The 12,377-nt window shown below is 40.6% G+C and overlaps 1 protein-coding gene across 2 annotated transcripts in view; it reads left to right on the top strand.

Moving 5' to 3' along the window:
* The window catches only part of EPRS1 (glutamyl-prolyl-tRNA synthetase 1), a 71,733-nt gene extending 67,984 nt beyond the window's left edge, over positions 1-3,749 (top strand). For both annotated transcript variants that reach the window (XM_049634566.1, XM_049634567.1), the window contains 2 exons: positions 3,224-3,288; positions 3,386-3,749. In XM_049634566.1, coding sequence (XP_049490523.1) covers positions 3,224-3,288; positions 3,386-3,536 — 216 coding nt within the window. In that variant the 3' untranslated portion in view covers positions 3,537-3,749. The remainder of the gene's footprint in view (positions 1-3,223; positions 3,289-3,385) is intronic.
* Positions 3,750-12,377: the final 8,628 nt, after the last annotated feature.

Below are 12,377 nucleotides of genomic sequence, written 5' to 3'. Positions count from 1 at the left end.
AGCCACCCAGGAGCCCCTCAGACTACATACTTCCAATAGAAGGCTAAAGATTCAATGTTTATTTTTTCTTTCACTGTAATTTATTTATGATTTTATTTTTATTCCATTAATTACTGAATTTTTAAAATTTCCTTTATTGGGGTGCATGGGTGGGTGGCTCAGTTGGTTAAGCATCTGACTCTTGGTTTCAGCTCAGGTCATGATCTTACAGTTTGTGAGATTGAGCCCAGCGTCGGGCTCTGCTCTGAGAGTACAGGACCTGCTTGGGATTCTCTCTGTCCCTTTCCTGCTTGCTTTCTCTCTCTGTTTCTCTTAAAATAAACTTAAAAAAAAAATAATAATGTTTCATTTATTATGGAAATATAGTAGTCACTTTTGCAGTCCAGTCTGGTAAAGACATTATGTAAGAGTTAATAAATCAATAGAGTAACTTATCAGTTAATCCATTGCTTTCAAAGAAAGGAATCTCAGCAGATATCAGTAGAGTCATATCTTTTATTCTAATATCAGATTAGAGATTTCAACATCTATTCTAAAGCACAAAGTGGGATGTTAGTTGTATGTCCAAAGAGCATGTAGAGATTAGATTTTGTTTCTTGTATCAGTAGCCAGTTCTGTCCCCCACCTCCCCTCATGTTGGTCACCTTCTGTGTGTTGACTGACCGTCAAGCAACCTTTGAGGCTCTTGTAAATAAAACTGTATTTACTAGGTGGGGAGAAGGAGAAAGGGATCTTTGGAACTTGCATGTAGGTGAAAGTTTGATTTTCTACTCTTTGTTGGTATAAATGAAAAAAAAATTAGATCTGATTTATAGAACTTCAGTAAATTTTTTCAAAAGTATAATTAAATGAAAAACAAATGTTATTTATGTATAATTTTTTTAGTCTTGATGTATGTTACTAATCTGTTGATCACTATGATTTTTGAGTATTGCTATTTCTCGTCATTAACATTTTCTGCTTCAGAATTCAAGATATTATACATTGTGGAAAATTGTATCTTTTTAAAGCATATAGAAATAATAAAAAGTAAAAGTTAAAAACTTTTCTGTGGTTGAATAAATAGGCTAAAAATATATATTTTCCTTTCATATTAATGAATTATATGCATAAATAGAAATTTCACGTCTTACCACCTACACTTTACTTTGAAGCTACAAAGAATTAAAACATGCATTTTTACAAAATTACCATTTATGAGTTTAAATAACTTCAGTTGAATTTTTCCATACTATGGCATTTTTAAATTTTAAAAATTATTTTAGAAATCCCTTCTCAAGGCTCAGTAATTTTTTCTTAGGGAAAAAGAAAATAAGACCACTTACTGTAGAATTTGTTAAAGTAATGAAAATATAGTTGTGTTGTGGGTTAAAAATAAAAGCAAAATTTTCTAAGAGACCAAATTTAAATTTATAATCCAAAGACCCTCTTTGTAATTAAGTCTTAATATTTTTATCATTGCACAGTGACAGTGGTTCCAAGTTTTCCTCCCATTCTGTTTTTCGTAATGAATTTTAAACAATACTTTTATGAATGTACATTCTTTTCATGCTTTCTGTTTGTACAAATGCTAATGATTTACCAAATTTCAATACAGGGGGGTAACTTTGGGTTATTTCAGCCCTTATATATCTAAGTTTATTTTGCTTCCACTTTCATCGCATAAACAATTTTTATTAAAATGTTTCAAAATTCTTACTAATACCATTCCTTACACCTTCTCTTCACCCACTCATTCCCTCCCACCCCCCCACTACCCTGCCGGGATTTTCCTAGCAAGTTATCACTTCTTTATTGTCTTAAGGCAGATTATCAAAATAACAGTTGATCAATTTTGGGAATTAGGCTAACACATTTTGTTGAATAAGAGACAGATAACTAACTATTCCTTATCCTGCAGAATGTTCACCTGATGAATTACTTGTTCTTTTTATAATTTCCTACTGTTACTTTCACTTTACTTCTTAGAGAAACCTTTTAAAGTATGTTTAACTAAATTCCCAGTGCCTTATAAGGGGTTTGCAAGAGGGTCATGATTTGAGTATGGAATGTGTGGCTCAAAGTAGTTGATCAGAAATTGATGAGGGGGTGCGCCTCGGTGGCTCAGTTGGTTGAGTGTCCGACTTTGGCTCAGGTCATAATCTCGCGGTTCGTGAGTTCAAGCCCTGCATTGAGCTTGGGCTCATTGCTGTTATTGCAGAGCCCTCTTCAGATCCTCTGTCCCCTACTCTCTCTCTGCCCCTCCCCTGGTCACACACACACACACTCCCTCTGTCTCTCTCTCTGTCTCTGTCTCTGTCTCTGTCTCAAAAATAAACATTAAAAAAAAAAAATTGATGAGGGAGCTGGATAACTTTCTGTTTTTAAACTAATGTCTGGGGATTGTCCCCATCTTTGATCTCCCCGCTGCTAATCTTGATCTCCAGGAACTTTCTGTAGGATTGTTACACAATTGTTCTTGCATACAAACCTCACTTTGAAGTAGACATGCTATGAAAAGTTTAGGGTTTACAGCTGAGAGAACTCTTAATTCTTGTCTAGTCCAACACTCATTTTACAAAAGAAGATTCAGAGCTAGAGAGTTTCAAATATGCAATGAATTTCAAAATTAGGGTAAAATCCCAGCTCTCTTGATTCTGCCCGTTATTCTGTATGATCTAGAAAGGAAAATTTGAGAGGTTATTTTTTTCTGATACAAATTATTTTTGACTCTGAGTACCCTTGGACTTTAAAAGTGATTCACTTGCCTATCGCAGTATGGCATAAAGCGAGGTTTACCTGATTGTTCATTGTTACCGTTAACGGCAGTTTAAACATCAGTTTACTATTCGTCATCTCTCCTCTGTCCTACTTGCAGCTGGTCACCTAGGCAGAGCGGGTAGTGTCCGGATCTGAAATGAGAGCAGTACAGTGAGAGGCTGGACTCAGGTCTACCGATCCTTTCTTTCCTCTCTTCAGGCACTGTGTTGTAGCCAGTTTATTTGGACATTGACGTGTATGGCAAAGATGTTTTGTCGTGTTGCTTTACGGTGTATGGGTTTTGGATAGAGGGACAAAAACATTTTCCCATCCCTTACACCTCTGAGCAGAGTTTCTTGCAGGTTTGGAAAGGTACCGTGGCCTGAAACAGCTACCATGGGAGACGTGTCCTTTTTGCTTCAACTCAGGTATTCCTTTTACGGAAGGGAATTCTAAACCCAGAATATTTTTTCTTTTCTATTAGATTGCTCAGATTCCATTCTGTGGGGAAATTGACTGTGAAGACTGGATCAAAAAGACGACTGCTAGGTAAATGTAGTTAACAGAACTTGTGAGCATTGCAGTGAAAAAGAATGGGAATTTAGAGCGTAAATGAGTGGAATTCTTAATTTGTTTTTAATTTCAGAGATCAAGATCTTGAACCTGGGGCTCCATCCATGGGAGCTAAAAGCCTTTGCATCCCCTTCACACCGCTCTGTGAGCTGCAGCCGGGAGCCAGATGCGTCTGTGGCAAGAACCCTGCCAAGTTCTATACCTTGTTTGGTCGTAGTTACTAAGGGATAAAGCAAAACTCCTATCTCCAACCCTCCCTACTTTTTAAAAAAATTGATATTAATATCTTCCCAGATATAGACAGTTTTATGATTTTTTAAAATAAAAGTTCTAATAGGAGGTCACATGAGACACAGACCCCTTCTTCTTAGGCCTAAATTAACAGTGGGAAAAAGGCTTTTCTGTAAACAACCCCAGTAATAAATATCATGAATTAATACTGTTTTATGTATTCATTTATTTCTGAAATACATGATTTATGTACCACAGGACGTCCTTACAAAGAGATGAAGAAAATTGGGAACCCAGTCTCCCTCATGTTTCAGACCTCGAACGAGCAGTCCTCTCGTTTCTTGTATGTTGAAGTCCTTCTCTTCCTACACTCCTTCTCCTGAATCTAAAATTGTCCTAAATCTTTCTGTTTAGAAGACAAAACAAAACCACAAATGGACCGAAAACCAAAGAAACCCCATACCTTTCCCGTGAGCTTCTTCCTCCCTCTCGTTACTGCTGGTTTCTGTGGGGTCTTCACCAACAGGCCATGGTTTCTGAAGGAGGCATAACCCTCTCACTTCCGCTTCTTGTTTTGCACTTGTCTGCGCCCGCCCTGCCTCCGCCCCACCGCCATTTTCCCTGCGACCCCTAATGCCACTTCTGACCCAAGCTAACGTCTCAGTCTCTTGTCTTCCCATATCACTCTGCTGCGTTTCTGCTGCTATAAAACATTTCTTTTTTTTTACTAAATTACTCCTATGACTTGGCCTCCCACTCTGATTCTTCTTCTTCGTTCTTCCCTAGGCATTCCTAGGCTAAACTTCTGTACCTGGCCCTTTTCTGGTGCTGCCTAGTCTACCTCCTCTAATCCCATGGTTTCAGAGAACACGAACAGGATGACTCCAGCCAACATTCGTTCTCTAGGTCTGAGCTCTAGACCTTATTCCAACTGCATCCTCAGGCCTCTCGAATGTTCCCATCATATTTTCAGGCTATTTGTCCCAAAACCCTCGTTTCACCGTCCACTCCCAGACCTGCTCTTCCTACAGTATTTCCTGCTAAAGGGCTTCACATTTCCAAAATGTACCTGGTAACCTAAACCAGAACCGGAGTCATCTTAGCCTCTCCAACACACCGTCTGCTGTGTTCATTTGGCCAGCACAACATCCCGCCATTCCCACTCGTGTCTCCTGGGTCTCCCCTTTCGCAGATGCCTCTACTGCCTCATGTCTGTTAACCTCTGACATCAGTTACTTACACTGGCCTCCGGAGTTTTGTCTCAGGCGGGCCCCACATTGCCACAGGTGTTTTCTTCCTTAATGTACAACGTACCAAGATGTCTCTCTTCCCCTTAAAAGGCTTTTCAGGGCTCACCATCAGTAACAGAATAAAATAATGCTATAGCCAAGTCTGGTTCAGCCTATCTGACCAGTCTCTCCTCTTCAACCAATCCAGCAAAGTCCTTTGCAACCTAACCATTTGGGGTTTCTTGTGAACAATGCGCCATTTCCCATCTCTGTCTCTGTCCCTTTGCCTGGAATGCCTTTTACTCATTTCTAGTCAACTAGGTAAATCTCTCTGGGGCTCCATTCCAAAACACTTTCCCACGTTGTAGTAATAAATACACCAATATAAGGAATAAGCTTCAAAAGGACTTGAATTTTGAATCATGTTTTGAAGGATAAGTAGAATTTTATTATTTTTTTTCTGGGTGAACTTGTTTTATTTTTTCAAAGAAATAATTTTGCTTATTGAAAAGTCATACTCATTGCTAAAAAAGAAAATATAAATTAAAATAAGACCGTAAAAGTCAATTGGTAATTCTAAAACCCAGATAAATTACTATTTGAGTATTGCATATTTACATGTCTAAGATTACTAGGCATACCATTTATAATGTTTTTTTTTTAATTCTAATTTTATTTTTTAAATTCACATCCAAGTTAGCTTATAGTGCAACAGTGATTTCAGGAGTAGATGCCTTAGTGCCCCTTACCCATTTAGCCCATCCCCCCTCCCTCAACCCCTCCATTAACCCTCTGTTTGTTCTCCATTTAAGAGTCTCTTACGTTTTTGTCCCCCTCCCTGTTTTTGTATTATTTTTGCTTCCCTTCCCTTACATCCATCTGTTTTGTATCTTGAAGTCCTCATATGAGTGAAGTCCTATGATACTTGTCTTTCTCTGACTAATTTCGCTTAACATAATACCCTCTAGTTCCATCCATGTAGTTGCAAATGGCAAGATTTCATTCTTTTTGATTGCCGAGTAATACTCCATTGTATATATACACCACATCTTTATCCATTCATCCATCGATGGACATTTGGGCTCTTTCCATACTTTGGCTATTGTTGATAGTGCTGCTATAAACATTGGGGTGCTTGTGCCCCTTCGAAACAGCACACCTGTATCCCTTGGATAAATACCTAGTAGTACAATTGTAGGGTCGTAGGTTCTATTTTTAATATGTCATTTGCAAACATCTTCTCCCATTCTGTCGGTTGCCTTTTAGTTTGTTGATTGTTTCCTTCGCTGTGCAGAAGCTTTTTATTTTGATGAGGTCCCCATAGTTCATTTTTGCTTTTGTTTCTCTTGCCTCCGGAGACACGTTGAGTTAGAAGTTGCTGCGGCCAAGATCAAAGAGGTTTTTGCTTGCTTTCTTCTCGAGTATCTTGATGGCTTCCTGTCTTACATTCAGGTCTTAAATCCATTTTGAGTGTATTTTTGTGTATGATGTAAGAAAGTGATCCGGTTTCATTTTTCTGCATGTTGCTCTCCAGTTTTCCCGGCACCACTTGCTGAAGAGACTGTCTTTGTTTTATTGGATATTCTTTCCTGCTTTGTCAAAGATTAGTTGGCCATACGTTTGTGACTCCATTTCTGGGTTCTCTATTCTGTTCCATTGATCTGAGTGTCTGTTCTTGTGCCAAGGATAAGTAGAATTTTAATACATAGAAAAGGAAGGACATTCCAGGCAGAGGGAACAGCATATGCAAAACCTCATGGTTTTGGTATATGCTATGTGTGAGAACACAGCAAAACTGTTATTAAGTTGGTAGGAAATTATCAAAGCAGATTAAATATAGCATATCTTCAAGACTGATGTTTTGAGTATGTATTCATATAGATGAATGAGATAAATACATAAGCCACATTTCTGTCAGAATCAATTTCTTATTAAGCTATGGCAATACAGAATGCTTTATCTTGTTTTTCTACCTTTAGTAGCTGTGTAAACCACCTATTCATTTATAAAATGGAGAGACGTCTAATAGCTTCACCAGAGTTACTCTACCTTATAAAGTACTTAGAACAATGCCTAACACACACTAAAAAATAATAGCTAATGTTAGTTAATGACCTTACAGAGTCAACTGGAAGTTGCTCCTAATTTGTAGCTTTAATTAACAATAATTACTTTAGCCTCTGATTTTTTTTGTCCTGCAAACATAAATGCTTTAAAACACAAGGTTTTTTTTAGTGGATCCATGACAAAAGCCTGAAAAGTAGATCAGAAACTAATAACCACATTTTGTCCCATAGCCCAAGGCCATTTTGGAGGAAGTGGCAATCATCGGAGCAAAGACAAACCCCAGGCTATTTTTTGAAGCTTCAGATGAGTAGAACTAATCACAGAAAAGCTTGAAGTTTGCTGCTTTAAAGGTATTCACTATTTAAAGGAACCTCCAAATAATTATGTTGAGGAAGGAATCCTTCATCCAAAATCTGCTTGTGATAAATTGCTTTCTTTCTCAAACTGAGGTTCAACTAAAATACCAAAACTTTTTCAAACATCTGAAGAGTGGTGGTGCTTTTCAAGAGGGTGCTAAACCTGAATCCAAGTGATTTCCTTTAAGAAATGATCAGTATTTTACTTGCAGATGACAGCCATTAATTAGATACATGACCAACAGTCACAAAAGTGATTGTGTGCCTTGTGTTTGTTCCAACAAGAAGAAAACAAATAGGTCAAGGTATATTATTGCTGGCTGTGCTCACTAGGACCTGCTAGTGTATATTATAGGATAGCAATTTCTAGGTTCATCCATGGCTGTTCAAAATAGTTCCTAATGCCAGTAAATCATTTGACACCTTCATGAAAATTAGTAACAGCAACTTCTCTGGCCTGCTGCTGGGGAGGCTTTGAGGCTTGAGATCAGCAACAAGCAGAGAGAAGGCATTTTGACTGGAGAGTCTGTGCCTGTCCCCCTACTTGGTATCTGATTGTAGTTATAAATATTAGTCATCTGTCATAAAGCTGTGGTTTTCAGGGGTTGTCAGGAGCATCAGAAGTTTGGGGAGGCGGCTACCGCTACCAAATCTTCGGCCTTTTGCTTGTTACTTTCGCCGTGTCTAGAAAACTCCAGCCATTTATTTAATAAATTTGAGCGCCTGCTTTGTGCAAAGTGCCTAAGCAGACAGCAGCGAGTAGAGCCAAACATGAGTTTTCCTCTTCTTGGCTCTATCTCCTTGAAGTTATCTAGTTCGGCTGCAAAAGCAGGCAATGGAGTGGACAGGGAGGTGGAGCAGGGAACTGGGGCTGAGCACTGTGAAGAGGGGGCCATTGCCTCGGTGACCCTCACGGAGACATGGCAGGATCATCCCTGCCCACAGCAGCGTGCTGACAACAACCCCTGTACTCAAGATGATGATAGCTGGAGAATGAGGTCCACCCGATCCTGCCACACCTCAGGCTTGAAATCACAGAGACAAACACATTCCCCTGGCTCAGCAGGTGATGTGAAAACGGTGCCTCCGTTTCACTTTACTGGAGGATTCAAGAGTTTGAAACATCTGTAGTGCTGAAATGATACAAAACTGTTTTAAAGGAGTCTCATGTAATGGGGATATCTCACAATATATTTTAGTAATGTTCCCGAAAGCAAACTTTGTGACTGGGAAGAATGTGTTGAATGAGCGAGGAGCTTGGGGGATATACAGGCTGGTGACGGTGCTAACAACAGAATTATGTGGTAAAAATGTCATTATACTGTATTTCCCTCATTTATTCATTCTCTCACTCTCCTGGACAATTATTTCCTTCCTTCCTTCCTTCCTTCCTTCCTTCTTTCCTCCCTTCCTTTATTTTTCCCCTCAATTTTTCCAGATTACCCCTTTCTGACTTCGAGTTGGTCATCTCGATTTCGATTTCATCAAGAAGATAGAGACAATAAGAATAGACCCACCAGGGGCGCCTGGGGGGCTCAGTTGGATAAGTGTTAGACTTCGGCTCAGGTCATGATCTCACAGTTTGTGGGTTCGAGCCCCGCATTGGGCTCTGTGCTGACAGCTCAGAGCCTAGAGCCTGCTTTGGATTCTGTGTCTCCCTCTCTCTCTGTTCCTCCCCCACTCATGCTCTGTCTCTCAAAAATAAATGTTAAAAAAATTTTTTTAATAAAAAAAAAAAAAAATGGACCCACCAGGACCTCCCGCCACTGCATCTACCCTCTTGTGTGGGTACATGCTGTCATCTTCCCCAACTTGTCGATTCCCTTATCCCTTTAGCCTTAAAATAAAGCTATCTGTACTTGCCAGCTCCTGTTTCCCTTGTCTGTTCTGAACCCACTTCATTTGCCCTCTTGTTCAGGCCACCAGTGGCGTCTGTAATGTGAAATACGAGCCATCACTTCCAGTCCTCCTCCCGTTTACTCTCAGCGTTTGGCCCGGCTGATTCCTCCTCTTCTTTGAAACACATTCTTCCTTGGCCTTGAGAATACTATACCCTCCCATTTTCCCTTCCGCCTCTCTGGTCCTTCTCTCTCATCTCTTAGCATTGTCTTCTCTTTACAATTTTCTCTCATTTCCCTGGTTGACCTCCTGCAGTATATTGTCAGCATTCAAGTTCATATATTCCCAGCCTTTCAGCCCGGCTGTCTAATAGATACACCAAACAATGTCATTTCTGCTCCTTGCTCCCCAAAGCTGTCACCTTTGTCCTACTTCCATCTCACTTGCAACTTCAGGCCACAGCCCTAATGTCACCTTGACTGTTCTCTTTCATACCTCTCATCCAATTGCCCAGCAAATGCTATTGGCTCTAACGACCCTGAGATCGAGACCCGAGCCGAAATCGAGAGTCGGATCCTTAATAGACTTGAACCACCCAGGCACCCCCATCCTAACCATTTTTAAGTGTATGCTTCAGTGTTAAGTATATTTGCATTTTGGGGTAGCCAATTAGCAGAACTTTTCCATCTCACAGAATTGAAGCTATATTCATTAAACAACTCCCTCATGTCCCCCTCCCCCCAGCCCCTGCAACCACCATTCTAACTTTTTGTTTCTATGAATTTGACTGCCTTCGATAGCTCATAAAAGTGGAATCCTTCAATATTTGTCTTTTTGTGCCTGACTTATTTCACGTAGCTTGGTGTCCGCAAGGCCCGTCTATATAGTAACGTGGTAGAATTCCCTTCATTTTTAAGGTGGAATAATATTCCATTGTATGTATACATATGTGCACACACACACACCCACACCACATTTTATCCTTTCATCTGTCAATGGACACTTAGCCTGCTTCCGTCTCTTGGCTGCTGGGAGTAGTGCTGTTATGATGCACAGACCCTGCTTTCAATTCCTTCGGTTTTATAACCAGGAAGTAGACTTACTGGATCAAACAGCAATTCTATTTTTCATTTTTTGAGGAACTGGCATACTATTTCTCATAGTGACCACACCGTTTAAAATTTCCTAGTAATTTTTCAACAAAGGGCCTTGTGCTTTCATTTGGTACCCAAGCCCATGGTTCTGCCTGGGTCTTCCCACTTCCCACGTGGTCCAAGTCACCGGCCTTTTGTTTAGATTATTGCCACAGTCTCCTAACAGGTTCCTCGGCTTTCATGTCATCTCAACCCAGGATCCAAAGATTCTTTTAAAACGTGAATTCGGTCTTGTCATTGTTCAGCTCTCCCATCTCAGGATGCTACATGATCCCCCCCCCCCCCCCCCCCCCGCACCATTGCTTCTCAGACCCCACATCCCGTTTGTCTCCCTCAGTCACTCCTCTCCAACCACACTGAGCTCCTTCCCTGCTCCTTGGACTTCCCATGCTCTCTGCTTCCTCTGCCTAAGGAAGAACTGCTTTCAGGCATCTTCATGGCTCAGTCTCTTCCTACCTTTCTTTCTTTCTTTTTTTTTTTACAGCCCACCCACGTCCCCCGTTCAGATCTTACTCAAGAACATCTCAGTCAATTCTTCCCTGACCACTTTATTTAAAATAACACCCCCACCCCTATATCAACACTGTATCCCTCTTCTCTGCTTCATTTGTCTCCATTATCCTTATTACCATCTGACATTCAGTAGATTTTATGATTAATTTGTTAATCTCCCTCCCCCACTAGAATGTAAGCTTCATGAGGGCAGAGACTTTCCTCTGTTTTATTCACTGCCGTCTCCCCAGAGTCTAGAACCATGTGTGACATGTAGGAACTTAGTATCTGTTGCGTGAATGGACGAGTGAGGTAGTCTTAGTGCAGTAATTTTCATAATCTCATTCAAAGTCCCAATGTTAGAGTATCAGCTGACCAGGAGATTATTTCTGAGATGCTGAGGAAATTACTAGGGCTGCATCTAAGTTGTCAGTGTTTTCCAGATGAAAAAAACCCAATATGGTGTGTATATAAATAGAAAGATGCATTAAAAGGAATTGGCTCATGCGATGGCGGAGGCTGAGAAGTCCCAAGATCTGCAAGGTGAGTCGGCAAGCCCGAGGACCAGGGGACTCACTGGAGCAGGTCCAGTGAAAGACCACAGGCTCGAGACTGAGGATGAGCTGATGTAGGGGTTTAAGCCTGAAGGCAGGAGAAAGCCAAGTGTTCCCACTTGAAGGCAGTCGCAGGACCAATTCTCTCTTACTTGTAGGGGGGAAGTTCTGTTGATTCCTTCCAGTGAATGCATGAGGCTCTTCTACATCAGAGAAGGGCGATCTGTGGCACTCAGTCTACCAATTGGAATACCAATCTCATGCCGGAATGATGTTTGACCAAATGTCTGAGCACCTGGTGGCCCAGTCAAACGGACACATAAAATTAACCATCGCAGTCAGACTTCTTTAATTCAGAAAAGATTGGGTATAGTAATTTTAATCTGCGTTCCTCTATAGGATTGACTGTAGGGAGTCTACTCAAAACAATAGAGGCCGCTACTGTTTCAGATATTCGGGACCTGGAAAATCGTTATGATTTATAAGTGACACATTGATAAGATTAAAAACAAAAAAATTTGCTTGCATCAGCTAAATTGAGTTATTCTAATTTAGCTTTCTTCCTGAAGCTAACTGGGATCATGGCTTTAGCTCCTTCGGCTTAACGGTGTTTTATCTTTTCTGAACATGAGGAATGTTTTTCTTGTCTTATTTGTGGAGAATGCTTGGAAGTAGGGTGCTTGTTATTCCGGATTAGTGGACACGACAGTAGAAAAATCACCCTAGCCTCTTTGGCTTTGACTTCTTGTAGCTCTGATCTGTGGATTAGAGACCCCTAGAATGTTCCTTGTTCCATGTGGTTAACAGAATTCATATTTTTTACCCACCAGGCAGACAAGACCCGATTGTTTATGACAAAAGGCTTGACCCACCACAGTAGCTATTGCACACACCGAGGCTGGAAAGGCCAAAGCCACAGATGAACTTCTGCCCGATTCAAAGATCCGGAGGCTCCTGGCTTTTGTGCATAAACACACAATGAATGAAAGAAGCCCCTCAAGTCTGCATCGGACACCCGTGCCTTCACTTTCCGTAAGTCCCAGCTCACGTGACATCTCTTGCTTAATTGCCCTTTAAACTGTTTTATGGCTTTATAGCAGCCTATAAAAGGTGATTTCCAAATATGACAAGTGCTGCAAGGCT

The sequence above is a fragment of the Panthera uncia genome, chromosome F1 (genome assembly GCF_023721935.1).
Source record: "Panthera uncia isolate 11264 chromosome F1, Puncia_PCG_1.0, whole genome shotgun sequence".
Lineage (NCBI taxonomy): Eukaryota > Metazoa > Chordata > Mammalia > Carnivora > Felidae > Panthera > Panthera uncia.
This window is presented reverse-complemented; position numbering and strand designations above follow the sequence as displayed.